Here is a 25418-nt window from a genome sequence, read left to right on the forward strand (position 1 = left end):
AGGCACAAAAGGAGCTTTTGTCCAGGTTTATTGCTTCTCTACGCAACAGATTCAGAACACAGCCTCGACACCCACTTCTAGTTTTTCCCCCACCCACTCAGCCTCGCCATCTCATTCATTCGGCCCACTCTTGTAACGAAGAGCCGGTAATTAAAAAAGCTCAGAGGCCAGCCAGGAGAACTCGTTTGGGGCAACGGTAATTAACCTCTGGAAGGTAACATCACAAACGGAGAGACAAGAGATATTGTCAGGGAGAAGGTTGCAGCCGCTGCTCTTCTCCTCCAGACTGACAGCTCCCTGCCCTCTCCACCCCCGCAGAGCAGCCAAAAGGCCGCAGAGCAGCCCAGGTGTTTCACCAGCGCAGCAACCCCTTCCCCTCGAAACGGAGGGTGGAAATGCTCACATTGAGATGTTCGCACTAGCACTGACAGCCGGCCTGGCGTCCCTTCCTCACAGCCCCATAGAGCCCACTCAGCTCAGCAGTTCTGGACAGCTAGAACTCAAGAATCCCCCCCAGGAAAAGCACCCGGGAAAGGCGAGCTTCTGGTTAGAGCATGGATGCATTCCCCACAGTCAAGGAGGAGCGCCCTTCAACTATGTCAGCCGCTTTGCCTACCGAGGGGCTGCAAGAGAGAGATGGAAGGGGAGCTCAGCAGGTTGCTTGGTTTCATGAGTGAGGAGAGGGGTGTTGCACTCAGGGCCCATGAGATTCAGCTGTGAGAACAGGATGCTGGACTAGGCGGGTTCTTGGCCTCACCCTGCGAGGCCTTTTGCATGCTCTCACGAGAACAGCAAATGACAATACACACTGGCCCTGGCCCTCTTCTTTCAAGCTGAGTGCTTGCCTTTGAAAGCACTGCTCATCTCTCAATAGTCACAACCTCCGCCAAACAGATGATTGTGCATGGCCAGGGTAAGAAAATCCTGGCTTGGTGTTACAAGGAAATGCAAGCCAAGAGCCGACCACAGGTGGTCTGGCCAGAAGGGGCTACTCACCAGCGCGTCTATGAGGACCTCAGCTCCTTCCTCACTTTCATGGAGGGTGTCGATGTCTGTAAGCTCCTGCAGAAGATCCACCACAGCTATAGACACATGTACAGAACGTTAAGGTTTTTCAAGTAGGCAAGGCTGCTTGCAGCAGCAATGGAGGCACCCCTTTCCCGCTGTGCACACACAGCCACTGCAACCGCAACAACAACAGGATCCCTTGCAAAACGGGATTCTGGTAATTAAGTTAATCAGTAGCCTACGTGGCAACTGCTTTATTTGGTGGTGTATGTTTTGACATGCTTTTTATTCATTGCCTGCGATTGCTTTTGTTATATTTTTGTAATTAGGCAAATCTTTTCATGTCGTAAGCTGCCTCAAACAGGGTTTTAACGATGGAAAGGCGGCATACAAATCAAAGGTGCTGGCGATGATTAAAGGAGTGCTGTCAAGGGCGACACCTGGCTAGGAAGTGGAGCTGGGGAGCCTGGGATTGCATCTGAAAGTGGTCATCAGCCAATTTAGATTTATCTTTTTAGCTGTGGCTTGGAAGCAATGGCTGAACATTTTGGTTGTGGCTAGAGTTTATCTGCAACCCCACCTGGCCCTCTCATTTCTTTGACTCCCCCTTTTCTCAGGAGGCAGCCCAGATTCTCTGCAAGGCCCATGACACCTATGGCTCTACGCAACACCACTCGGCTGCTCCTGGGGCTACGACCTCACCTGCCCTAGACTTGATAGCCCCATTTATCTTCAACACCAGCCCATGGAGCAGCAGGGGACCGAGGCACCAGGACCCATGCTTGAATTAGCTGACAGCAAGCTAGACCATTTGGGTATCCCTGCAGCCCCCCAGGGCATGTCACACATGCAGAGTAGAATCACAGAATTTAGTATGGACAGCAGCCCTATTTTTATTGACAAGGAAGCGAGGTGATCTGACAGCCAAGGCATCCTACAAAATTCACAGCTTCTGGGGCCAACCCATTCCTGTTTCCCTGTTGTTTGCTATCTTACATGGGAATACTTTCAAAAACTTTGTGGGAAGGTCCACAGAAAACAGCACACTTCAAAAATCCAATCTGTGGATGTCATGCTGCCATTGCGAACTTGAAAGCCAGCAGACTCCTAATGCGGCTGCCATGCTCAACTGGGCCAGGATGCTGTTGCCCACAAAAACTTCTGGTTTCTTGTTCCCAAACCTGTAACTCAGGGATTATGTAACAGATAGATCCTTTAAGCCAAAGTGCAGCTCCGTCAGAAACATTCCCACTCATTAGGCCTACTTGGCTATTCTCTGGCACGCGGCAATCAATCCTGACCTATTCTCTGCACGTCACAAAAGGCAACCCACATTTCGAGGTGTCCTACATAGAGGCCTCCTGAAGTAACTTCCTAGGGCAGCAGAGAAAGCGCACTGCCTTCATCTCATGCTCCTCCTTTCCCTCCTTCTGGAATGCATAGTTGGAACTCCAAGGCCAGGCTCCCCAACATAACGCAGCATCAGAATTGTTGCTTCTTCGTAGAACAGGCACCCCCAAACTTCGGCCCTCCAGATGTTTTGGACTACAATTCCCATCATCCCTGACCACTGGTCCTCTTAGCTAGGGATCATGGGAGTTGTAGGCCAAAACATCTGGAGGGCCACCATTTGGGGATGCCTGCCATAGAAGACTGAAGCTGCTTGCAGCAGAAAGAAAATGCCCGCTGAATGCCAAGCCCACAAAGCCTATTTCATGAATGTTGAAAACTTTCTCTGGCCCACCAGGAAAGAGGAGATGTGGCTGTTATTCATTAGATTAGTTGTTACTGCTCTTGTTGTTGTTGTTGATGTTGTCCCTCTACAATGGGGTCCAAGAGAGGGCTTTGTTGTTGTTTAATCGTTTAGTCGTGTCCGACTCTTCGTGACCCCATGGACCATAGCACGCCAGGCACTCCTGTCTTGCACTGCCTCCCGCAGTTTGGTCAAACTCATGTTCGTAGCTTTGAGAACACTGTCCAACCATCTCGTCCTCTGTCGTCCCCTTCTCCTAGTACCCTCCATCTTTCCCAACATCAGGGTCTTTTCCAGCGAGCCTTCTCTTCTCATGAGGTGGCCAAAGTCTTGGAGCCTCAGCTTCAGGATCTGTCCTTCCAGTGAGCATCTGTCCCTCCAGTGAGGAATCTAATGTTATTCATTAGATTCATTGTTTCTGTTGTTGTTGGCCCTCTACAATGGGGTCCCACAGAAGGCTTCAACTATGTAAAAGTACAATGTAAATCAGTTAAATCAATTAGGTGTCAGAAGCAAATTTGTGAGGAGTTTAGAGGCTGCCACAGAGAACACCCTGGATGTGCTTTCTGGGGCAGAGGGAGGCAGAAATTCCAAGACAAAAGGTGTGATAGAAATGCAATAAACAAATAAAATATATTATATGCATAAATAAGCTGGAGTGATGGCTCTGCCAACAGCCTCCCAGCCCACTCAAAGGTCCCACTGGGATCACCAGGAGGGTTCTACGATCAAATCAACAGCATACCAAACATGCAAGTCATGGGTTTATGTGTGTATCCTGAAACTTGTTCCATAATGTAACAAACTCTCTTCCACTCTTGCACACCTCCCTCACTTTTGTTAAGACAAGCATCTGAAAGCTGGCTTTCTAGTGAATGGGGGCAAGTACGAGGGGAGAAGGGATATTTAGCTTGCAGTCCTTATCTGGGTGGATCAGAGAGTGCGGCTTAGTGTCAAGATTTATCAAGGTGCGGGCTTAACTTATCATTGTAAACTGCGGCCCTTGAGGGATGCAGCAGGATAAATATCTCTGTGCACAGCTCTGCAGGTAGAGAATCAAGAAGAAGCTGAAGTCCCTGTGCCGTTAATTCATCTTGGAAAGGCCAAAGGGGGAGAAAAGGAGGGGATAAGGAAAGCAGGATTTGTCTCTGTCAGCCATGCCTCAGCTTGGCTACACACACACACACACACACAGAGAGAGAGAGAGCTCTCTTCTGCATTCCAGTTGCCATCGCTGCAAAATAAAATTTCCAGCTCACACAAGGCCTGTTTCAAGTCTGCAATCCCTCTCCACTAAGAGGCAGCTTTTTCAGAATCAACTTGCTGCAGATGTTGCCAGCTGGGCTGAAGAGGTCTGGAGAAGGAAGCAGCTTCTCTTCCCAGGAGGCTCTCAGCCTTTGCTAATTTAAGCCACCACCTGAGCATTACCGCTTCCTCGCATCCCTGGCTCTGGTTCAGCAGAGGAGCTGCCTTGTCCACAAATTAATTTTATCGCTGGGGATTTTATCCACCTCGCCTCTCCGTCCTCCTCCTGCCAAAGCACCAACCTTAAATCAAGTGTGAAGAGCCAGCTCAGTTTAGCACTCCTTTAGTGGCGGGGGGGGGGGAGAGGCCTTCAAAACATCTCTCTGGTCTCGCTTTACACAAAGGCGCATTTGCCCAGGTACGTCTCTTCAAATGATCCTTGCATTCTCCTTTCTGCTAAAAAGCAGCATTTCAAATCTAAGGATTCGGTTTGCCCTCTACTGCTTTGCATTCCAACATTTCAGAGAAGCTCCAGCAGCTCTTGGCAACTGCGCCTTCCCCAGGGGGGCTGCAGGTCACCAGCCGAGCCTCTGCCCCCAATCTAAATGACAGATACAGGATGACCCCACTTTGTTCAATGCAGGGATGAGCGATGGATATTCTGACAAGTCGTCAGCAGTGGCCGTCACTCCCAGGCGTTAGCTTCTCAGGGCTGGAGAGACACAACACTCTGCATTCCTTCCTCTTAAAGGTCACTGCAAGCAAGACCACCAAGTCCCAGCCAAACCCCCCACTCTTGGTGTTTCCCCCCGAGAATGACAAATCCATGCTGACCTTTGGGTACAAAATGCCACTCTCAAGCTGCCCATCTCTGGCCAAAGCTTTGCACTGCCACGAACTAAGGTGACAGGTAGGTAGCCGTGTTGGTCTGAGTCGAAGCAAAATAAAAAAATTCCTTCAGTAGCACCTTAAAGACCAACTAAGTTTTTATTTTGGTATGAGCTTTCGTGTGCATGCACACTTCTTCAGATACACTTGAAACAGAAGTCAGACCCTTATGTATATACAGAGGGTGGGTGGTGGGTGGGAATGGGTGATGGGCTGGTGGGAGTGGTAAACCTGTAGATGGCTGTTAACGACTGATGATGACTGCAATTGGTCCTGCGGGGGAAAAGCAAGGGCTGAGGTGCTAAAGAAAGCTTGATCATGCATAATGAGATAAGAATCCAATGTCTTTGTTCATCCCAGGTGGCCTGAAATTTTTCTGTAATAAAACAGCTGCTTTGAGATCTTGTATAGAATATCCTGGGAGATTGAAGTGTTCTCCTACTGGTTTCTCTGTCTTGTGGTTCCTGATGTCAGATTTATGTCCATTTATCCACTAAGGTGACAGAGATGGCTAGGCACAGCAGGCCTTTCCTGCTTTCCTGCACTCATTGGGCTTTAAGACTCATCGTTGTTTTGGTAACCTGCTCTTCCTGCAACTGGAGCACAGGGTGGCTAACGTAAACTGAATCAAGTGAAGCAGCACAACAGTAAGACACAATTAAAACCACAAACCCACAAGTCTGAACAGAGTGCAACTGACACAAACATCTCTAGCGCCACCGAAAAAGCATTTTCCTCCAAAATCCGTAAGTCTGGACAAATAAAGATGTATTTAGCCTTTACCTACACGTTTATCCTGTGGGGTGATTTGATGTTATTGTTAAGCAACGGGGAAAGGGGAGTTCTTTGAGCACAGGCACCACCACCAAGAATGCCCCGTCTCCTGTGACTGGCCTACTCGCCACTCTAGCCAGCGGGACCAAAGACAATTGACTTCGCAATTTTTCCACTCCAGACCAGGGAGAAGATGAGCAGCGGGGTTTGATCTACAGAACTTTGTTCTCTGTAGAGGTAAGCAAGCAGCAAAAAGCCTAATACAGAATCCCATTAAACCCAGGAGCAAAAAGTTTGTATTGCTCTGAATGCCAGGTGAGAAACAGTCACAGGCTGGAAAGCTGCAGTTCATGGGAAATGCTTTCCACAAAAGCACATACATTTTCACGGAGGAATCTGGTCTGTACCTTTTGGACACACACTGCCCAACTTGCGATTAAAACATTCCCACTGCAACAGGGTCATCCTTAAATGATTCAGGACTTTGGAAAATCCTTATAAACAAGGTGTGTGTGTGTGTGTGTGTGTGTGTGTGTGTGTTTAGCCTGCCTGCTCATTTGCAGTCATTTTGCCACGGTACTTCTGTGTCTAGCAGACCAAGCTCTAAAACAGGTATGCTTTCATTTGGTGTGGGATGGGGGGGTAAGTACTTCTGGTGAGGGACACACCGTTCTCCTTCTGGGGTCCTTTGTCCACCTTTGGTCCCCGCCTTGCACTCAACTCTCTCCCGTGGCTCCTAGTAGCTGCCAGCATGTGTCTGCACCTTCTGGGAAACACTGTGCTCTCTCCAGCCTTGAACTACTATTCCCAGTCTCACCTGCACGTGCGTACAGGTCTCCGTAGACGTGGTCTGCTTTTACTTCTGTTGCTTTTCCCAAACTGGGTTCCTCCCCTGCCAAGACTGACCTCTGCAACATCAATCCCATCAGCGCAGCTCACGCCCCCTCTAGCCCAAGGCCCTCCTGCTGGCTTTGAAGCCGAGTGACAATGCCACAGTGTGCTGCTCTAAGCATGCATGCCTGGCTTCAGACTCTCACAAAAATCCCAACTGTGCTGTGAGTGGTAATATACAGAGAGGGGCAGCGGCAAGAAACCAGAACTGCGGGGGGGGGGTACTGATGGCGGAGTCTGGCTCATCCACCACAGAAAGGATATCGGTGTTGTCGTGGCCAAGCAGTCCAAGGAGGGAGTGCACGGCGTTGAGCTCCACCAGCAGGTGGTACAGGTCCGGCATGGTCGCGATGACGTGCATCTCCTGGATGATGTCGTTGAGATCCAGCTCAGACTCCATGAACCTGCAGGAGGAAGCAGGGCAACGTTCAGCAGGGCCACCAAAGGTCCACGCTCCATCTCACTGGCCATAGGAAGCCCCAAAGCAAAGAAGGAAGCAGGAAGGGGCTGAGGGGAGGCCGACCCATTGTGCATCTAGTCCAGTTTCATCTTCGTCCCAAACACCTTCTGCCAGGCCCATTGCCCCATCTCTCACCCAACCACAATCCTTAGAAACACTTACTCAACCCTTTTTTTTCTCTTACTGTACATATCAGAACCCTCCTTGTACCTTATCTGGAATTGTTTTTTTCACTCTAGCATTTAGCTGTTATGTTACTCCTTAACTGGCTCTTACTAGTTTTGTGGCCGGACCCTACTCTTGCACATTAGAACTTGGCAGATATCTGGTGCTTTTCTCCTCCCTGTTCCACCTTTCCCCTTCTGCAGCTTCCTTGCTTTCCTTGTCTCCCTCTCAACCTTCACCCATTTTCCTGACCCTTGCCTTCCTTCATTTCTCCAGACCTTACCCTGCTCAGACTTACATTCTAGACTGTAAGCAGCTGAATGGTGCTCTCACCGAGGCAGTGACAAGTGGAGCCAGACGTATGCCGGGCGCCCCCACTGCCACCATCTCGCCTGCAGGAGTTCCCTTCCTATCAAGGCCAAAGACACCCCCCCCCAAATCCCAAACCCAGTAGATCCTGTTTATGCAGACCCTGGCATTCTCCCCCCCCCCCCACTCCACCCCCACAGCCACCAGAATGCCTCGTGGGCTCTTCTGTGTTCCAGCAATCCCCAAAATTTAATTTATAACTCTGTCATTTAGAAGAGAAAGCATGCAAGAAGGATCCAGGCATTTTGTGAAATTGAAAGCTACAGGACTGTGGCGAAGACCTGATCAGCCAAAACTGCGCACATCAGCATAACTGCCCATATCAGGGCGCCAGGTGCCAGGGCGCTGAACAGAGAACACTGGTGCTACTGCTGCTGACGACAGCGGCGGCGGCGACGACTGATCAGTAAGCTACATGCAGTGCATGTTCTATTAACTTCAATTGGAAAGTAAAGGAGACAGGGCACAGAACTTCTCAAAGGCCATTTCAATATTGCAAAAAGCAGAGTTTGGAGGAAGATTTTGCTGGGTTTTCATTTTGCTGGGACCTAGAAAAAATGTTATGTTGTTCTTTCACAAGACTGCATACTTAGAGCTGTAAAAACACCCACCAAAAATGATGGTACATATTCAGCTCATCCTGAGCATTCCTAAGAGAGTGGCTTCAGATACCATGGGGTTGGGAACTGGCAATCCGAATGGCTCAGCCCAGCTCTTTTGTGTGGATGCTGGCAGGTCCAACCCTTTGGGCTATTATGATATTGATCCGCAGGAGATGTTTGTGCACAAACAAGAGAAAGGGCCCTCCTCTCACTGCATGTCTTCAGAACTGCCTTCTACCACAGACAGGACAGCGAAGTCCAAGCCTGCTATTTTGGGGACACTGACACCCTTGCATAAAAGGTAAAGGGACCCCTGACCATTAGGTCCAGTCGTGACTGACTCTGGGGTTGCGGCGCTCATCTAGCTCTACTGGCTGAGGGAGCAGGCGTACAGCTTCTGGGTCATGTGGCCAGCATGACTAAGCCGTTTCTGGCGAACCAGAGCAGCGCACAGAAATGCCGTTTACCTTCCTGCAGGAGCGGTACCTATTTATCTACTTGCATTTTGACGTGCTTTCGAACTGCTAGGTTGGCAGGAGCTGGGACCAAGCAACGGGAGCTCACCCTGTCACGGGGATTCGAACCGCCGACCTTCTGATCAGCAAGCCCTAGGCTCAGTGGTTTAACCCACAGCATCACCTGCGTCCTTTGCATAGTGTCCGCCTTGCATAGTGTCCAGTTAAAATGTGATTATTTTTCCATGTAGTATTTCAACAACATTTTAAAAAAACAAAAACAGAAAAAACCCCATCAATCTTCCCTGTGTGCTTTGGTGCCATTATACTCGCCAAACAAAAAGTGCTGTTTGAAATTCAGCAAGTAAGGCTTGCAAGCACACCGCTGGCAGAGACTAAATTTGAACCAGATACATTATTGTGATTCTGCCCACGAAGCAAAGGGGGGTTTCGTTTTGTTTTTCCACACTGCCTTTAACTCGCCCACTGGGACCCTATCAATTCAGTCCAAGGCGTTCTGCTAAGCAGCTTTTTCTCCACACTTGAAGGAAACTCTGCCCTCCAGAAAGGCTCAGGGTGCCCTGGGGGATCCGGCATGGATCGACTGCTTGCAATTCACCAGCTGGGAGGAACAGCCGAAGCAGGGAGCGGCAGCTCAGCCTCAGCGCCCCCTGCCGCCGCCTGAGTGCTCTCGGGGGACACAAACACGGCCTGATGGGCCGCGAGAGATTTTCACTGGGCTCTGGAACTAAGAAAGAGCAAGTGGCAGCAGAGGCTAAGCAGGGTAGCAGACGGCCAAGATAACCGGCAGGGCTGATGAACGGTGACAGCAGCTGTGGGAACGGAGAGCTAGCGATGCAAGAGCCCCGAAGAAGGGAAAACAGCTCTTGGTCCAAAAGAAACTGCCACTCAAAAAGGTCTCCAGCAGAGCATCAAAACCTATTCCTGCCACATGCACCCCGCCCAACATGGAGAGCTCCTCCTTCCTTCACCCCAAAGCTCCCTGGGTGCAGCGTCCAATGGCTTTCATGAGCTAATAGTCAGTTGCAGCTGGAAGTGCCGTTCAGGCAACCTGGAAAGTCCTGAGTACATTCTTTAAAAATGACAGGAACCTGGTGCAGGTGAACACCTGGCAGGCAGCAAAAGTCACCCTCAGCTGAGCTTACGAGGAGTGTAGCAGGCTTGGCAGAGGCTGGAGTGGAGATGCGGGATGCAAAAAGACATGGACCCTGGAGCACAGGAGATGCTGGGGCATCTAAGGGGTAGGTAAGAGACCAAGCTGCATATCAGGAAATCCCGGATTCAAATCTCACCTCTGCTAGGTCACTAGGTAGGTGGGCTTGGGGAAACAGCTCTTGCAGCCTCAGTTTCCCCCTCTCCCATCCTTAATATGGGGGTGATAATAATTGACTTGCCATTTAAGGTTGTTTTAGGATTACAAGAAGATATTGAAGTAGGCAAAGATATTTGAACGCTCAGAAACACTACATAAATTCTTTAAAGGGGAAATAAAAGAATAATTGACTGAGAGGAGATGGACAGAGAGAAAACTGAGCTGTAAGCAAGCATGAGCTCAAAAGCATTCCAGGAGGAATAAGGAGCAAGCTTGTTTTCGGTACCCAATCCACTGGATTCAAATGGCATACAGGAAAGGGGATTCCAACTAAACCTTAGGAAGAAATTCCTGATGGCAAGAGCTGTTCCAACAGTGGAACGGACTCCCTCGGAAGGTGGTGGGCTCTCCTTCCTTGGAGGTTGTACAGCCATCTGCCTAACTACCAATACTTCAAAATAAAGCCATAATGTTTTGCCCTGATGCTCAGCCGGTTTCTGTACTAGCTCATGCCACCTTCTGCCTTATATGGCTTTCTTAAATGCTACTTGAGCTTCAGTGAAGCCCCTCCTGCTACTTTCAAACGCTGTTTCTGAGCTATATCTGGCATGATGAGAATGTAAAGCAAAGCGCATCCCTCTGGTCAGGTCTGTTTTCTTGACACCAAGCGACAGCAGGGCAGAGCCTCGCTGTACAGATTTGCACAGAATAACAGCTTGCCAGATCATGTGCAAGAACAGAAGCTGACCTATCGAATTCACAAGCCACTGGATCCGCGTGAAATTGCTGAGAGCATTGTTTCTGAACCAAGGAGCTGCCTGACTTTGAAGGCTTATTTCCAAAGTATAAAGAGGTCTCAGTTTAAAGCCTGTGACTGCCCAGCTCTCATTCTGCAAAATAGGTTTCTCTGCATTAAAAAGCAACGAAGATTTATCCACCAGCTGAAGTCTCTCTCGGCCGGACCTTTTGTTAACAGGGAACTCGAGTTAGTAACCTGAGCATGTTGGATGAAGCAAAAAAAGAAAAAAAGCCAAATCATTACAAGACTTACTTCTCTGGGTTATCAGGGAACTTGATCCGGAGTTCCTGGTTCTTGTAAGACCTCTTCTCAAAAGTCAGGATCATCTTCTTCACGGAGCTTTCGTCCAGAGGTTCCTCCTGGCCAAACACACAAATTAACGCATTGTACGAGTCTGTGTGATTTCCTTGGCTCTCACAACCCAACTGCTGTGAACTGGTTCTAAGTTGTGCAGTCTCCCCACCCCCACCCTTACACAGAAGCAAGCTTGCTAAATGTCTTTCCATAGCTGCCAAGTTATCCCTTTTTTTAAGGGATTTTCCCTTATGCTGAATAGGCTTCCTCGCGAGAAAAGGGAAAACTTGGCAGCTATGTGTCTTTCCTCAACCCCCAAGCCTTGTTCTGTCCACATATGCACAAAGCACTGTTCAACCAAAGAGGAAATTCAGCATCCGCGAAAACAGTTGGTATTTACGAAGCTGAAAACTGAAGGGCACAAATTCCTGCATTGGGTTTCCTTCCAACTCTACAATTCTACAAAATGATCCCTCTCCGCTATCATGGAAATTCATCCCATGCTGCTGCAGACCACAAACCATTGTACACTGAATTCAAGAGAGGCAGAGGTGCAGCACAGCCCCCTCGTGAGAAAAGTACCTCTTCCTCTTCCTCCTCGCCCTTCTCAATGATATGAAGGACCTTCTTCCTCTCGTCCTCTGTCTCCTCCATCACAGGTGCCTCCTCTTCCCGGTGACGGCCACGCTCCCGCGCACCACCCTGCTTGTGCCGCACTTTGAGGTCATCTTCCTCATCTTCACGAGGCCGTTTTGTCCCTCTGTTTGGCTGCGGACAGGGAAATATATATATATATAATGATCCAAGAGACCCCACCTCCACCCCTTTCCCTCACACAGGCAAAAGTAATAGAAACAAATGGTTATTTCTTTTAAGGGTTGCTCTTGACACATTGGCACGCTTTCTAAAGTCCAGATACATACGAGAGTTCCTTCCTCTAGTAAGCAGGCACCCAGATTTCTTAATGTTTACTTAATGTTTAAATGTACAGTATTTATATATTGCTGCAATGTCATCACAATCAATTTTAGAAATGTATGTGAACATTTGTAGAAGTAATTTAAAAAGTAACCAACAAAAGCACCCGTTGCAGTTCCATACAGGTAGAGGTGGGAATTGCTGGGACTGGAGAATCAAATGGAACTGACACACAAAAGTCGAGTTGCCTGGGCAATCCAGCTACAAAGGCTGAGGCTGCTGAACAGGCCAGAGACCATGTTTGCTGTGAGCCTCACAGGACCTCCTGGCTCACGGTGCCCAGAGACTCTTGGGGTGGGGTTTCATTCAGGGGTTTTTGGTTGGGGTCAAGATTTAATTTTGGAGATGCTTACCCTTTGCTGCTATTGGTACTGATTTCTTGCATCTCTATTGTTAGGCCTTAACATGACATGTGGAGATTGTGTCTTTTTACTGAGCGCTTATTGAGCGCTTATTTTACTTACTGCTTATGATTACTTCCGTTATATTTTTGTAATTATGGTTTTTTTCACATCGAGTATGGTTTAACTATGGAAAGGCAGTGCACAAACAAACAAGGATGATGATGATGATGATGATGATGATGATATGCTGATCCCACTCTCTCCTGCACTCTCACATGAGCTGCCCTTCCACTAGACCAAGGGTAGGCAACCTGAGGCCCGGGGGCCGGATGCGGCCCAATCGCCTTCTCAATCCGGCCCGCGGACGGTCCAGGAATCAGCGTGTTTTCACATGAGTAGAATGTGTCCTTTTATTTAAAATGCATCTCTGGGTTATTTGTGGGGCATAGGAATTTGTTGATTATTTCCCCCCCAAAATATAGTCCAGCCCCCCACAAGGTCTGAGGGACAGTGGACCGGCCCCCTGCCGGGGGCAGGGATTGGCATGAAGCAGAGCAGATCAAGGCACATACATTGCAGCTGCAGGGGGGGGACACCCCACATTCAGTCCCGGAAACCACAGCTGTTTGGAAGTGAGGGGAAGCACTGCTTGCAACCCAGCACTGCCTTCATGATTAGAGACGCTCTTGGCCTACAAGGAAAACAGACACGGTTCAGTTTACGGTGCCCAAAAAGGAGATGTGCCAAGACTGGAGGGGCACATTAGTCTAGAGCAGTGTTTCTCAACCAGTGTGCCTCCAGATGTTTTGGGACTACAACTCCCATCATCCCTAGCTAGCAAGACCAGTGGTCAGGAATGATGGGAGTTGTAGTCCCAAAACATCTGGAGGCACACTGGTTGAGAAACACTGGTCTAGAGGGGAAGGAAGAGTCCAGCTGGAGAGCAAAAGGTCCTGTGGGAGGGAGGAGGGGCTTAGCAGCAAAAATAGGAAGGTGTAGGAAAGGGCAAGCAAGCACCGCCTGCTGCCAGCTAAACGCCTCTCTTCCCCTGCATGCAAACAGAAGTCTGGAAATATGCACTTAATGGGAGCAACATGTAATTCCGCCCTCATTCAGCTCCACTTAAGGGGCGAAGAAACATTCTGGCAGGAAAAATGCCCCGCTAAGTTCGGTTTCCTTGAGAAGGAACGTCTCTCGCACCCAGCTTGAAATTGCAAGTTTAAAGTTCTGAAATGGCTACAAGCATTTGCTTTCGACTCTGCCTATCAAGGCAGCGTGCAATCTAAAGCTGCCGGTTCTTGTTTTTCTCCCTCCATTTTTTTTTAATTAAAAAGCAATGAGACTGCAGCCGTAATGAGGGGCTAGGGGAGCACACAGTTTGGTTGGACACAAAGTAATGTACCATAGAAGAGGGCTACATCACCAGAACAATTGCTAAATTAAAACTCCACTACAAAGCCAACTCCATTTCCTCTGAGCCTGCAATCGATGTCATTATCGGCAGTTACGATCTGCTTCGACCTCAATTGGGGAAGGCAGGGGGAGAAATCTCCTCTAATATGCAGTAACGGAGTCATTAGGATAAATTATGAAAGTGCCTCGAGTGTAATTATTAACGCTGCCAACCCACTGGCACCCAAACGTCACTGGATTCCTAGACAAAAACTACCATGTCCAGATCCCAAGGCGCATGGGAGGAGTCTTCCACTTCCAAGAACTCTACGACAACCTTCCCCAACCTGGTGCCCTCCAGATGTTTTGACCTACAACTACCATCAGACTCCGCATCATACGGCCGTGCATGTTGGGAGTGATGTGGGTGGCGGTGCAATCTGAAACTTCTGAAGGGCACCAGGTCAAGGAAGGATCAAATGATCATCAACAGGAAGCCAAACCATGTCAAAGTAAAACAGCCATCAATACTGCAACAGGGAGATGAGTGATCAGGTCACCAAAACTGTCTCAAAGAACAAACCTTCCATATTCAAGGGCAATACACCTCTGAATGCCAGGGAATGTTGGGGAGAAACAGGGGGGGAAAGATGCTATTTCTCTGTGCTGCCCCCCCCTGGGCCTCCCAGAAGCACCCGGCTGGTTGCTATGAGAGATCATGGGGAGGGGGGGAGAACAGACTCTGGAATCCTCCTTTTAATATTCTTAAAAAGAGGAGGAAGAGAGCTTTCATCCTGAGCATCACAGGTTGAGGTTCTTCTGGAAACCCCTTTAACAGACTGTTTCTAGCTCCCCCCAAAAGAAGTTCCGCACATTTCTAATTAATAAACTTTTAAAGCACCCAGCAGGCTATTAGAGACGGGCAATTCTGTGAGAGCCTGGGACAGCCACCCAATTTTTCAGCTGGGGAGGGGGTGTCCAGGAAAGGGTTGTGCTCTCCTAGACACAGCACCAACGCAGAACATATCTATACATACTGTGGCATTTCAATGGCTTTTTGAAAAAGCAAGCTCTTTGAAAGCCTCACAAATGCTTCTTTGGGTGATCTGCTGCAGCTGCAACTTGCAGCAGGTGACCAGGCGGGGGCCTGTTGACAGCACTGGCTCCCCAAATCAGTTCTTTTCGGAGAAGGCCGTCTTCCCTAGCTCCTTCCAGTAGAAGAGAGAATGGAGGAGCTTAGCTCTAGCGACTGCCAGCCCTTCATCAGCAACTTGCTGTGATTAGAAATGGAGGATAAGAAGTTTGGGGGGGGGGGGGAGAGAAGGATCTGGAAATGAATTAATAAAGTCTGCTTAATAAAAGCAAAGTGCCTGCTTTGCATGGTGCAAAAGCAAAATAACCTTGTTACCGTGGAGCTCAGAAATCATTTGTTAAAAGAAAGGTGAAATGAATCTTTGTAAGTGAAAGGGCTCCCTTTGTGCGTGGATCTCCGCCTGTTGAATATAGCTGGAAAGAGCCATCAAGAAGAACTACCTATTAGCTGTCAATTTAGAGAGACTTCAGGAAGCGAGCCTCAAATCTCCAGCGATATCTTTCCAACCTCTTAATCTTTTTTCTAACACCTGTGTTAAGCCAGCCTGCTTTCAATCCTGCTTTTCTCTAGTGCATCTCAAAAGCAATAAGCAGTGTCAGGTAGAGCAAGAGCTAAACACATCCCCCCCCTTTCGTTTTAGGAAATTAAGCTGCCTTGCAGAAGAAAATTCATGGGCATTTCTAAAGGGTACATTCATACTAGCTAACAAGTGAGCACAGAGAAAAGAAATTGCATGCATTGCATACAGCTCTGCATGGAGCGACTAGGATTCTCACCGCCATAAACGCCAAAGGGACGAACCTGCCCATTCTCCAGAATGAGGGCAGGCTGGCGGAAAGAGTGTGGGCCAAAAGCCTCAAGGTGCCCCGGGGCCTGCAATGGCTCCCCACTGCCCCATGAGCACAATTCAAGATAATAATATTTAGCTATATAAATAAATCTGCATAGACTGCCATTTTCATAAAAAATACAGCAAAATGGTATAAAATAGGAGTGTGCTGCTCAGCATTTTCCAGAAGGCTTATTCTGGAACTGATGTGATTTCCGCATTGCAAGGGCTTGGACTAGATGACCCTTTGGGGTACCTTCCAACTCTACAATTCTATGGTTCTGTGCTTTTAAATAAAGTTCCATCAGGCACTGCTCATTTCCTCTTAACCACCCCACCCCCACCCCAATTGTTGCTTTTAGACCATTTTATTGACTTTTTTTAATGATTGCTTTGCTGATAGGCAGTGTAATAGAGTATAAAATGCATAATCCTGACCAGACCAGACCAGACCAGACCGGTTGCAAATTCTACTAATCTGGGGAAAGAGACACAAACTATTTGGAAGGGGGTTGTACTTATTCTGAACGAACAAATACACGGCTCGAGGGTACTCCTGGATCCAGGATTAACTTTAGATGCGGAGATGGTATAAGCAGCTAGGAGCCCCTTCAGCCGGCTCCTACAGAAGGAAGATCTGGCCTCGCCTGCCCCTGTACTACCGTAGTTGTACCCTGGACAAAGCATTACAATGCCCTTTACAAGCATTACAAGGGCCTTCTGGCGGTTCCCTCGTTGCGAGAAGCCATTGCAGGGAACTAGGCAGAGGGCCTTCTTGGTGGTGGCACCTGCCCTGTGGAACGCCCTCTCAACAGATGTCAAAGAGGAAAACAACTACCAGACTTTTAGAAGACATCTGAAGGCAGCCCTGTTCAGGGAGGCTTTTAATGTTTAATATATTATTGTGTTTTATTCTTCTGTTGGAAGCCACCCAGAGTGGCTGCGGAGACCCAGCCAGATGACCGACTCTTCGTGACGCCAGGCACTCCTGTCTTGCACTGCCTCCCGCAGTTTGGTCAAACTCATGTTCGTAGCTTCGAGAACACTGTCCAACCATCTTGTCCTCTGTCGTCCCCTTCTCGGGGTATAAATAATAAATTATTATTATTATTTTTATTATTATTATTAGTGGGGCAGATTGGAAATGGCAGCTAGTCCAAGATGCAGCTCCGCCAGGATGCTGGCCAGGCCATTTCGCAATGAGGGTTCTCCACTTTGACTCACTGCGTTTACTGTGGCAACTGTTCCACTGTCTTCTGGCAAGCCCAGCAAGCCCAAACTTTCTGACAAACCTTGGAGCTACAGGAAAAGGTGAGAAGGTCAGCTGAAAAAAGTGGTCCCTCATTACGCCATCTTCCCATTTGTTCCATTTTGGAAAGCAACGCAAGGAAGAATAACAAGGGAGCAAATGCAGAGGGAGCAAACTGCCACAGAGAAGCAGGAGCAGCCACCTTTGGTCCACCCAGCACCACTGCTTGGAAGTTCTGCTTTGGCCATCTGGGCCATAATGGAGGCAATAAGCAGACTGGCAGAGCAGCAGCACCAGAATTCCTACAGACCAGACACTCCACATCAACGTCTGTCAAGACAGCTTTTCCTGTTGCATCAGGAGACATGAGAGAGCAGACAAGCATCCACTTTGCGGAATGTGAAACACATTAAAGAACCAGGCGACTCTCAAGATCTCCCTGCCTGGCATTTTGCAGGAAGCTGAAGGGGTGTGTGTGAGTATGTGTGCTCCATTCTTGTTTTATTTGCCAAGACAGCAAAAAGAGAGCTTTTGACAGCAGCTCTCTCAACAAATGCCTTCGGCTGCAAGAGCCACCGGATCCTATTCCAGCACCGCTCACTTCCAGTGGGGGCAAAAACACACACTTGCAGTTGGCCTTTTTACAGGTTAGGAGGGTGAGCCTCAACTAAGCTGAATGTTTCTCAGAGTCACTATATAACCCACAGACTATAACCCAGGCATCCCCAAACTTGGGCCCTCCAGATGTTTTGGACTACAATTCCCATCTTCCCTGACTACTGGTCCTGTTAGCTAGGGATCCTGGGAGCTGTAGGCCAAAACATCTGGAGGGCTGCAGTTTGGGGGTTCCTGCTATAACCGTTCATGGAAGCCCACAGCTGATGGAAATGTTAAAAAAAAAAGTTGGTGTTTAGGAAATGGCCTAGACCACTGCTGCCAGGATGAACACAGACAATAGGAAATTAAAATACAGAGCAGATCTATGGGTTCCTGATATACTAAAGTAGGAACTGCAACAAAATATTGCCACTAATAATCCTGCAGGACACTATCAGCTGTAACTCTGTCAGGGTCTCAAGCTGGTTAGTTCACACTGGTCCCCCGTTGTCCATTTTTATCTTCTAGCCAGTACTCAATGTCCTGTGGCTTCTGCAGGACTCTCCCAAGGAATCCCACTAGAAAATGGCCTCTCAACTGTGGGAAACACGGGAAGGCTGTGAGGGAAGGGGCTTGCAAGTAGGCTGAGCCTTGTCAAACAGGCTGCCCCGGCATCTAGTGGGTTCGCTACAGGTAGATTTATAGCCTGTTGCCTACCAGAGCAATCTCAATCGCTTTTGCACCGGTGGCAGCAGCGGCAGCAGCAGCAGCGGCAGGCAGAGCCCACAATCCATCCTTGTCTTGCCTCTCTCAGCTGTCCTCAAGCATCACGCAGGCATTCTGTTCCAAGGCCCAAAAGTGGCAACTGGGAATCGACTGACTGCAGCAGCACAAATCAGCTTTTGGCAATCGTGACAATTGCTTTCCCCTCTGCTCTCCCGAGATGGATTGGAAGAGGAACCCTTGGAAATAGCTGGACTTGGCTGCGACCCCTTAATTACCCGAAGTAATCAGAAACCAGACACATGGGGTATGGGCACAGCCTTTCTGGGCAAAACAGCAGCAATATTTAATCATCAGTTTAGGCCATCTGCAACTGTTTTGCTGCGCTGTGTAAAAGTTTATGGGTTCCTGAGCTCTTTGCAAACCGACAGGTGCTGTACTCAGTGCAATTGTTGCAGGCGGGGCCCTCCTTCCCTCCCTCCCCTGACCAAATGTTTGGTGCCAAATTAAGAGGCACGGTGCCCAGCATCGCCCAAGCCAAACCTGGCACGAAGGCAGAGCCACTATTTGATGGAGCACAACATAGATTAAATGTTTAGAGAAGAGAAATCCAGGACAATCAAAATGGGAAAGCAATTAGTCAAGCTGGATCAGAAAAGGGGGGGAGCCGTGTTCCTAAGGACCTCTGCAACACAATCACGAAAGGCCAAGGGAGCTGTCCAAATGGCACTTCTGCACAACCACCAATCCATTTCCGTGTTGGGACCAAAAGCCTTGCCTGGAGCAAGCACATTACACCTGGAAGCAAACTCTCCAAGCCTCTGCACCAGAATTAACTGGCCTCAGACTGGGAACACAGTAATACAAAGCTGGCTTCCATTTAATCGGGCTACTGGCAATGTCAGCAAAACCACGCATGGCTCCTCCCCTGACCCACACCTGGTGCCAACAAATAGCTCACTGCCAGCTACAGACAGTGGTGCAGACACAGCATTCTGTCCTCGGGTCCAGAGAGTGCAAACAAATCTCCATCTTCTCCCTTGACTCCATGGAATAAAGATCATAAGCACACTCAATGCAGGCAAACATTGCCTCAAGCTCGGAAAAACAGAGGAAACAAGGGCATGCACGCCATTAACTGCCACTTTAAGATAATGTGTTCAACAATTGCCTCAACACAGATAGCCCAGAGTCTTTGTTTCCAAAGAACTCTTTCAATGGCATCGGAAGTCCATGGAGGCGGGGCTGCGGGATCCCCACTTGGAGGTCTGGGCTCAAACTGATTTATGTGACTCAACCCTCCAGGGGGCCTTGCCATCCAAATGCAAGACAAACAGCAGCAGCAGCAGCATCCGAAAGGCATGCATACATAAAAACTCTGTTTTCTATTGTACCCCACTTCAAAAACAATTGTTCCACTAAACAAATAAATGACCACGAATCTTACCAGAAGGGGGAGAATCCAAACCTTAGACCAGTGGTCCTCAAACTTTTTTCTCTGGGCCACACTTTCAGAACAAAAATTTGCCTACGCCACACCGAATTTTTTATTGGTAAGAAATGCATTGGAAAACGCAACTAGGATTGTCCTCGGTATCACTTGATGCTCTTGCTCTCATTTTGAAAAGGCACCTATCTATATTCTGCAAAATAATAATAATATTTTAATACTATACTGTACTATACTACACTGAGATGTGTAAATGTTTGGTTGTCCTGGAATCTCCCTGCCCCCCATGCCTTCCTCTGCTGCCACACCCTTTGAGAACCTCTGCCTTCTTAGACCTTCTTCCTTCAGGCGTGTTTTTACACCTCCCTGGAATCATCAAATATCTTGCGGAGTCTGGTACGAAGAAGGTGGCCGCAAGCCTCCCTACTCACAGCCTCAGCTTCCGTAATCCCCACAGGTCATGCATGGCAGCAGCACCAAGTGGGAGTGAACAGGATTCATCCTCAGAAGGGATAACAGGCAAGTAAACCAAGCCTCACACAACTCCCTGGGGGATGAATGACAGCGTTCTGATGTGATGGGGCCATTTCATTGAAAGCGGCTGGCAGGTGGGTCAGCCAAGCGCAGGCCAATGCCTGAGGGGGTCTGAGAAGCGGGAGGGAGAGGAAAATGGGCAGAGGCTGACTCCTAAGTAATACCCAGACTCTGCTTTGAAAACAGGCAAACAAATAAGGAAATGAATGTTTATTTCCCCCAACCTTGCTTGCAGAAGCCTCATCTCACGGGGAAATGTGAAGCTTGGTGTGGGGGGGAAATAAGGGGGGAAATGTTGCAGGGATTTGAAATATGCCTGAATAGATGCAGGCCCCCCTCTCCTTTCACTGCGGGAGCCTTTCATTTCTAAAACCGGGAAGAAAAAATATGAGCAAAATCAATCTTCTTTTCCAGACGAGCTGTTGAAACAAGCGGAGCTCGATGAAATACAGCACAGCATTACATTTTCTAATGTCTTCTGTGCCACATGCAAATTGCATCAAAAATACTTAGAATTAAATAAGAGGGTAATAAATAATAACGAAACCCATGAAAACTGGAGAAACAACGACAGGAGAAAAATGAATGTTTTCACTTGGGATTAGAAGCAAGATGAAGAATTTGTACAACGTGAGGGATGTACAGGAGTCAGATTGGGGACGCCGAGATGTTGGGGAGAGGGAATTATATCAAGAACCTGTGAAGATCCAAACACTGGACAGGGGGAGAAAGGATGGTGGCAAAGATCAGCCAGAGAAAGGCAACTCAGAAATGTTTCTAGGAAATCCAAAGTATACTCACAAGTGAAGCTGCCAGGAATTGAGAAGTGTCCTTGCAGTTCCTAGAGGGAAACCCCAAAGCATCCTTTGCCTACCTGGCGCCACCCAGATGTTTTGAACTAACACTGCTGTCGGTCCCAGCCAGTGTGGCCACAGAATGCTGGAACTGGTGAGAGCTGCAGCCCAAAACATCAGGAAGGTGCCAGGGCTTTTCGGCTGAAGTAGTTGGGCATGTTTAGCCTGGAGAGGAGAAGACTGAGAGGTGGAATGAACCCCATCTTCAAATATCTCAAGGGCTGTTGCATGAAAGATGGAGCAAGTTTGTTTTCTCCTGCTTTGAAGGGTAGGGGTCGAACCAAGAGATTCAAGTTACAAGAAAGGAAACTGGACTAAACATCAGGAAGAATTTTATGATAGTTAAGAGCTGTTAGACAGTGGAATGGACTCTCTTGGAAGGTGATCGACTCTCCTTCATTGAAGGTTTTTAAAGAGATGCTGGGTGGCCATCTGCCAGGGAATCTTTAGGTGTGATCCTGCATTGCACGGGGTTGGACTAGAGTCACTAGACAATCCTTTGGGGTCTCCTCCAACTGTACAACTCTATGATTCTGAAGCAAAGACGGTATTGCCCCCAACAAGCCTATGCAAAAGGAACCACACAGGGTGAGCACTTCCCATTATACTCTAAAAGCATACTCACACCCATCTACTCCCAGCCGCTGCCACTGCTGTGAAGAAGATAAAGCATCTTCACGAGTGTGATTGCGGCCGAAACAACAGCAAGGTTACCAACAGAAGCTGCTCCCAAGACATCTCCAACTGCTAGACTCTGAGGAAATCAATCTAGCTGAACCTCCCTTAAATGAGAATGTCCCTCTGTAATGACTCCGGCTAATGCCTTAACTGCTTTTTGGCTTCCCACTGAATTGTCAGATGAAGAATAGGCTTGTTGGAGCATGAAACTCTGGGCCCTGCGCAAATAAATGGATCAGAACACTGTTATAAAAACATCAGTCAAATTTAGCGAGTCTGCATTCGGCTGCCCTTGCGGGGTTATTCTGGCAAGGGGAGGGAAAACCAACAGTTGGCCACAGCTTCCTAGAAAACTATCCCTGAGCAATAGAACAGGTTGCCCAGGATTCCAGCCAGCACAAAAAAAATCACACCATGGGGCAGTTGTTGGCCTGCTGCAAGTCAATGGAGCCATTTCCCCAAAAGGCTCTTTAAAATGCTTTTCACATTTTTGTGGGTATCACGATAAGCACTGCTCATATTTGCACCCTTTTAATGCCATCAGCTCTAGAGTTGAAAAGGCTACAGCAGAAGGCAGACTACGGATTGCCACAGAAGAAAGGGCGTCATTAAGACCCTATCGATTGATGGGAACAGAAAGCACCAACCCACTGCCACGTTTCTAGAGGATATCACATGCACAGCCAACCTTTCTGATAACTGTTCTCACATTTCAAACACCCATGCAGGCGGCCTGGAAATAAATTCCATTTGCCACATGAAGAGAGCTCAGTGAAATGCACTTAAGATACAGATTTTAGTTTCACAAATGCCCCATCAAGGGTGGTAGTGAAGTGACGCACAGAGGAAATCATTATAAAGGCATGGCTATAATGCAAAGGGGTGTGGAACACTGGGGGCAGGGGGGGGGGAGATGTCCAGATGCCGCTGAACTAGGACTCCCAACATCCTGTCATGCTGGGACTTGGAATCCAAAAACATCTAGAGGGCTCCAGGTTCCCCATCCCAGATATAACAGGGCTGCATTTTTAGAACTGGGGAAGGAAGGGAATAATTGTTGTTGTTCTTTAGTCGTTTAGTCGTGACCGACTCTTCGTGACGCCAGGCACTCCTGTCTTCCACTGCCTCCTGCAGTTTGGTTAGACTCATGTTCGTAGCATTGAGAACACTGTCCAACCATCTCGTCCTCTGCCGTCCCCTTCTCCTAGTGCCCTCAATCTTTCCCAACATCAAGGTCTTTTCCAGGGCAACTTAATTTGCTTGACATCATAAGTGTTATTCCCATTACAGACTGGACACCGAGATGATCAGATTGGTCAAGGCCACACAATAGGGGGACAGCAACTTTTCAGCAAAACAGCATGTGATCTAAGAGTCGTAAGACAGAGTCCCTTGCAACTACAGGGCCCCCAAGAGCTATTCCTCATCATCCTCAAGGTGCAACGACTGGGATCAGGCGTCATTTCCTGGGCACCTCCCAAAGAACTTTTCCTCTAGGGGCTGCTTAGGCTGGCAGAGCAGAAATGCTAGGCCCCCTGGGTACTGCAGCAAAGAGAGCTTTTAGAAGGGGGGCTGGAGGCAACTTAAGATTCGGTAACAGCGCTTCCTCTTTCGCAGCACAAGCAGCTGCTCCCCACAGCCTGAAAAGTGTTGGGCCCAATACAAAAAAAAGGGCAGACAGCTGCTCTGGATTTAATTGCTCTGTTAGAAGAGATTAGATGGATTTCATTCTTTTATATAAGTTGCCTTGGGACTACTGAATCAACTCAGCTGCCTTAGTTGTGGGTGAGGGGACCACTTTGGAGTGGTTCTAATTGCATTCGGATGAAAGTGGTGCTTGTGGGGGGGGGGTGTTCCAATATGGAATTCTACAGTGGCTGATCATACTCCCCACAGGGTGGATAAAAATCAATGATTTTTTAAAAAAAAATCAAAAAAATCAGATTTTTTTGATTTAAATCGGATTTTTTTTTATTTAAATCGATTTTTTTGATTTAAATTGGATTTTTTAAAATAAAATGCTTTTTGAGGAAAATATATTGCCACCCAAAGGTTATTCCATCATGAAATAAAGATTAGTTTTTTAATTATGTAGAATAAGGTTGTATATGTTTAATTTTGGGGGTAAATAAATTCCATTAATCCATTCACAATGTCATGCTCTTCCAGAGGTTTTTGTAAGATTATTGGGCAGTTTCTCTGCCTACAAGATATTATCACAGGTGCTTGGTTTACTTTTGCAGATCTCAACAGAGATCACATGCCTCTTCTTCCCAGCAAAAATGTTATAACATGAACAGAGTTGAGAAAAAGACCTTAATCCTATTGTTCTACAAACCTATGAATACAGAAACAACCCCTTCAGTACTAAGTTTCAAGAAGTTCAGTGAATAGAATAGAAACAATATTTTTCTGATTGTTTGGAGTGCACAGTATTTAAGTTTTTCATGTGTAGGCTGGGCTGACAGTCTAAGTTTCTTAAAATATATATATATTGTTTTTGTTTAGCCAAATTAGTTAACAAACATGGATGTTTGTTTAAGCAAATAACATATGCTGTAATGTTATTGTTTCAGTTGAATAAATCTATTTAAATTGTTATTATTAAGGTAATGATTATTTTTCTCCTTCCTAAGTACAACAGTAAAGTTGTCCAAATATGAATGATTAACCTATTAAACTGGGGATAAAAAACTAATATGAAAAGTTGTTATTCTAAAAATCTTCATCTACTTGCATATTAAAGTTATACCAGCAAGAATTAGTCTTTATGTAGAAAACTATGATTTAAATCAAGCCTTACTGACTAGTGATTTAAATCGTGATTTAAATCGTGATTTAAATCAGTTTGATTTAAATCAAATCCACCCTGGCTCCCCATGACACTTAACATCTATATGAAACGGCTAAGTGGGGTCACCTGAATATTTGTTTGGCAATGTCATCAATGTGCTGATGACACGCAGCACTATTTCTCCTTTGTATCTCCACAGGTCTGGCAGTGGAAGTGGCGATCAGGGTCTGGCTTTGGCAGTGGGCTGCCCAAGAGCCGATAAACTGCAGCTCAATCCAAGCCAGGCTGTGGGTGGACAGGAGCCAACCTGTTCTGGATAGTGCTGCACTCCATGGATCCCAAGAAAGGCAAAATGCTGCAGGCTCAGCTGTTCCCAAATGTTACGGGCCTTGCAGCAGCATAAAGCAAGGATAGAGAACCTCTGCAGGTGGTCCTTGTGAGAAGAGGAAGGGAGAGTCCCTAAAACTCACCTAGCAGGGACCCAGGACTGGAAGCTTGGAAAGGAAGGGGCCGGGGGCGGGGGGCGGGCGGGGTGTAGAGTAGGTGGGGGAAGAACATCATCAAAAAAATGAAAGGGGCGAGATGGAGCATCAAATTGGTTCTCACCAATTTTTGTTACACAGAAACTGGAAAAGCAAATGAGGTGCAACTTTAATTTAACCCATTTCAAATACCTTCAGTCTTGAGAAATTATTCAACTGTTAAATAGAAGCAAAGCTGCATCTCCTTTTAGCTTTCCATGGATATACTGTAATTGCATCTCCAAGCATGACTAGTAACTGTTGCAGAGCTATTTATTTCAAATGCACCTCCCAGGTCTGCCTCCTACAGTTTTCCTGCTACTGGTACAACCTTCTCTCTTTTGCA

General features: G+C 47.6%; 1 protein-coding gene across 1 annotated transcript in view; it reads right to left on the bottom strand.

The window, feature by feature from the left end:
- CTNNBL1 (catenin beta like 1) overlaps positions 1-25418 on the bottom strand; it is an 86007-nt gene that overhangs the window by 57628 nt on the left and 2961 nt on the right. Inside the window, exons 2-5 of the mRNA XM_060277412.1 lie at positions 11619-11804; positions 10995-11101; positions 6822-6963; positions 997-1092 (exon numbers count right to left, since the gene is read on the bottom strand). Coding sequence (XP_060133395.1) covers positions 997-1092; positions 6822-6963; positions 10995-11101; positions 11619-11804 — 531 coding nt within the window. The remainder of the gene's footprint in view (positions 1-996; positions 1093-6821; positions 6964-10994; positions 11102-11618; positions 11805-25418) is intronic.

Source organism: Zootoca vivipara, chromosome 7, assembly GCF_963506605.1.
Source record: "Zootoca vivipara chromosome 7, rZooViv1.1, whole genome shotgun sequence".
In the NCBI taxonomy this organism is placed as follows: domain Eukaryota; kingdom Metazoa; phylum Chordata; class Lepidosauria; order Squamata; family Lacertidae; genus Zootoca; species Zootoca vivipara.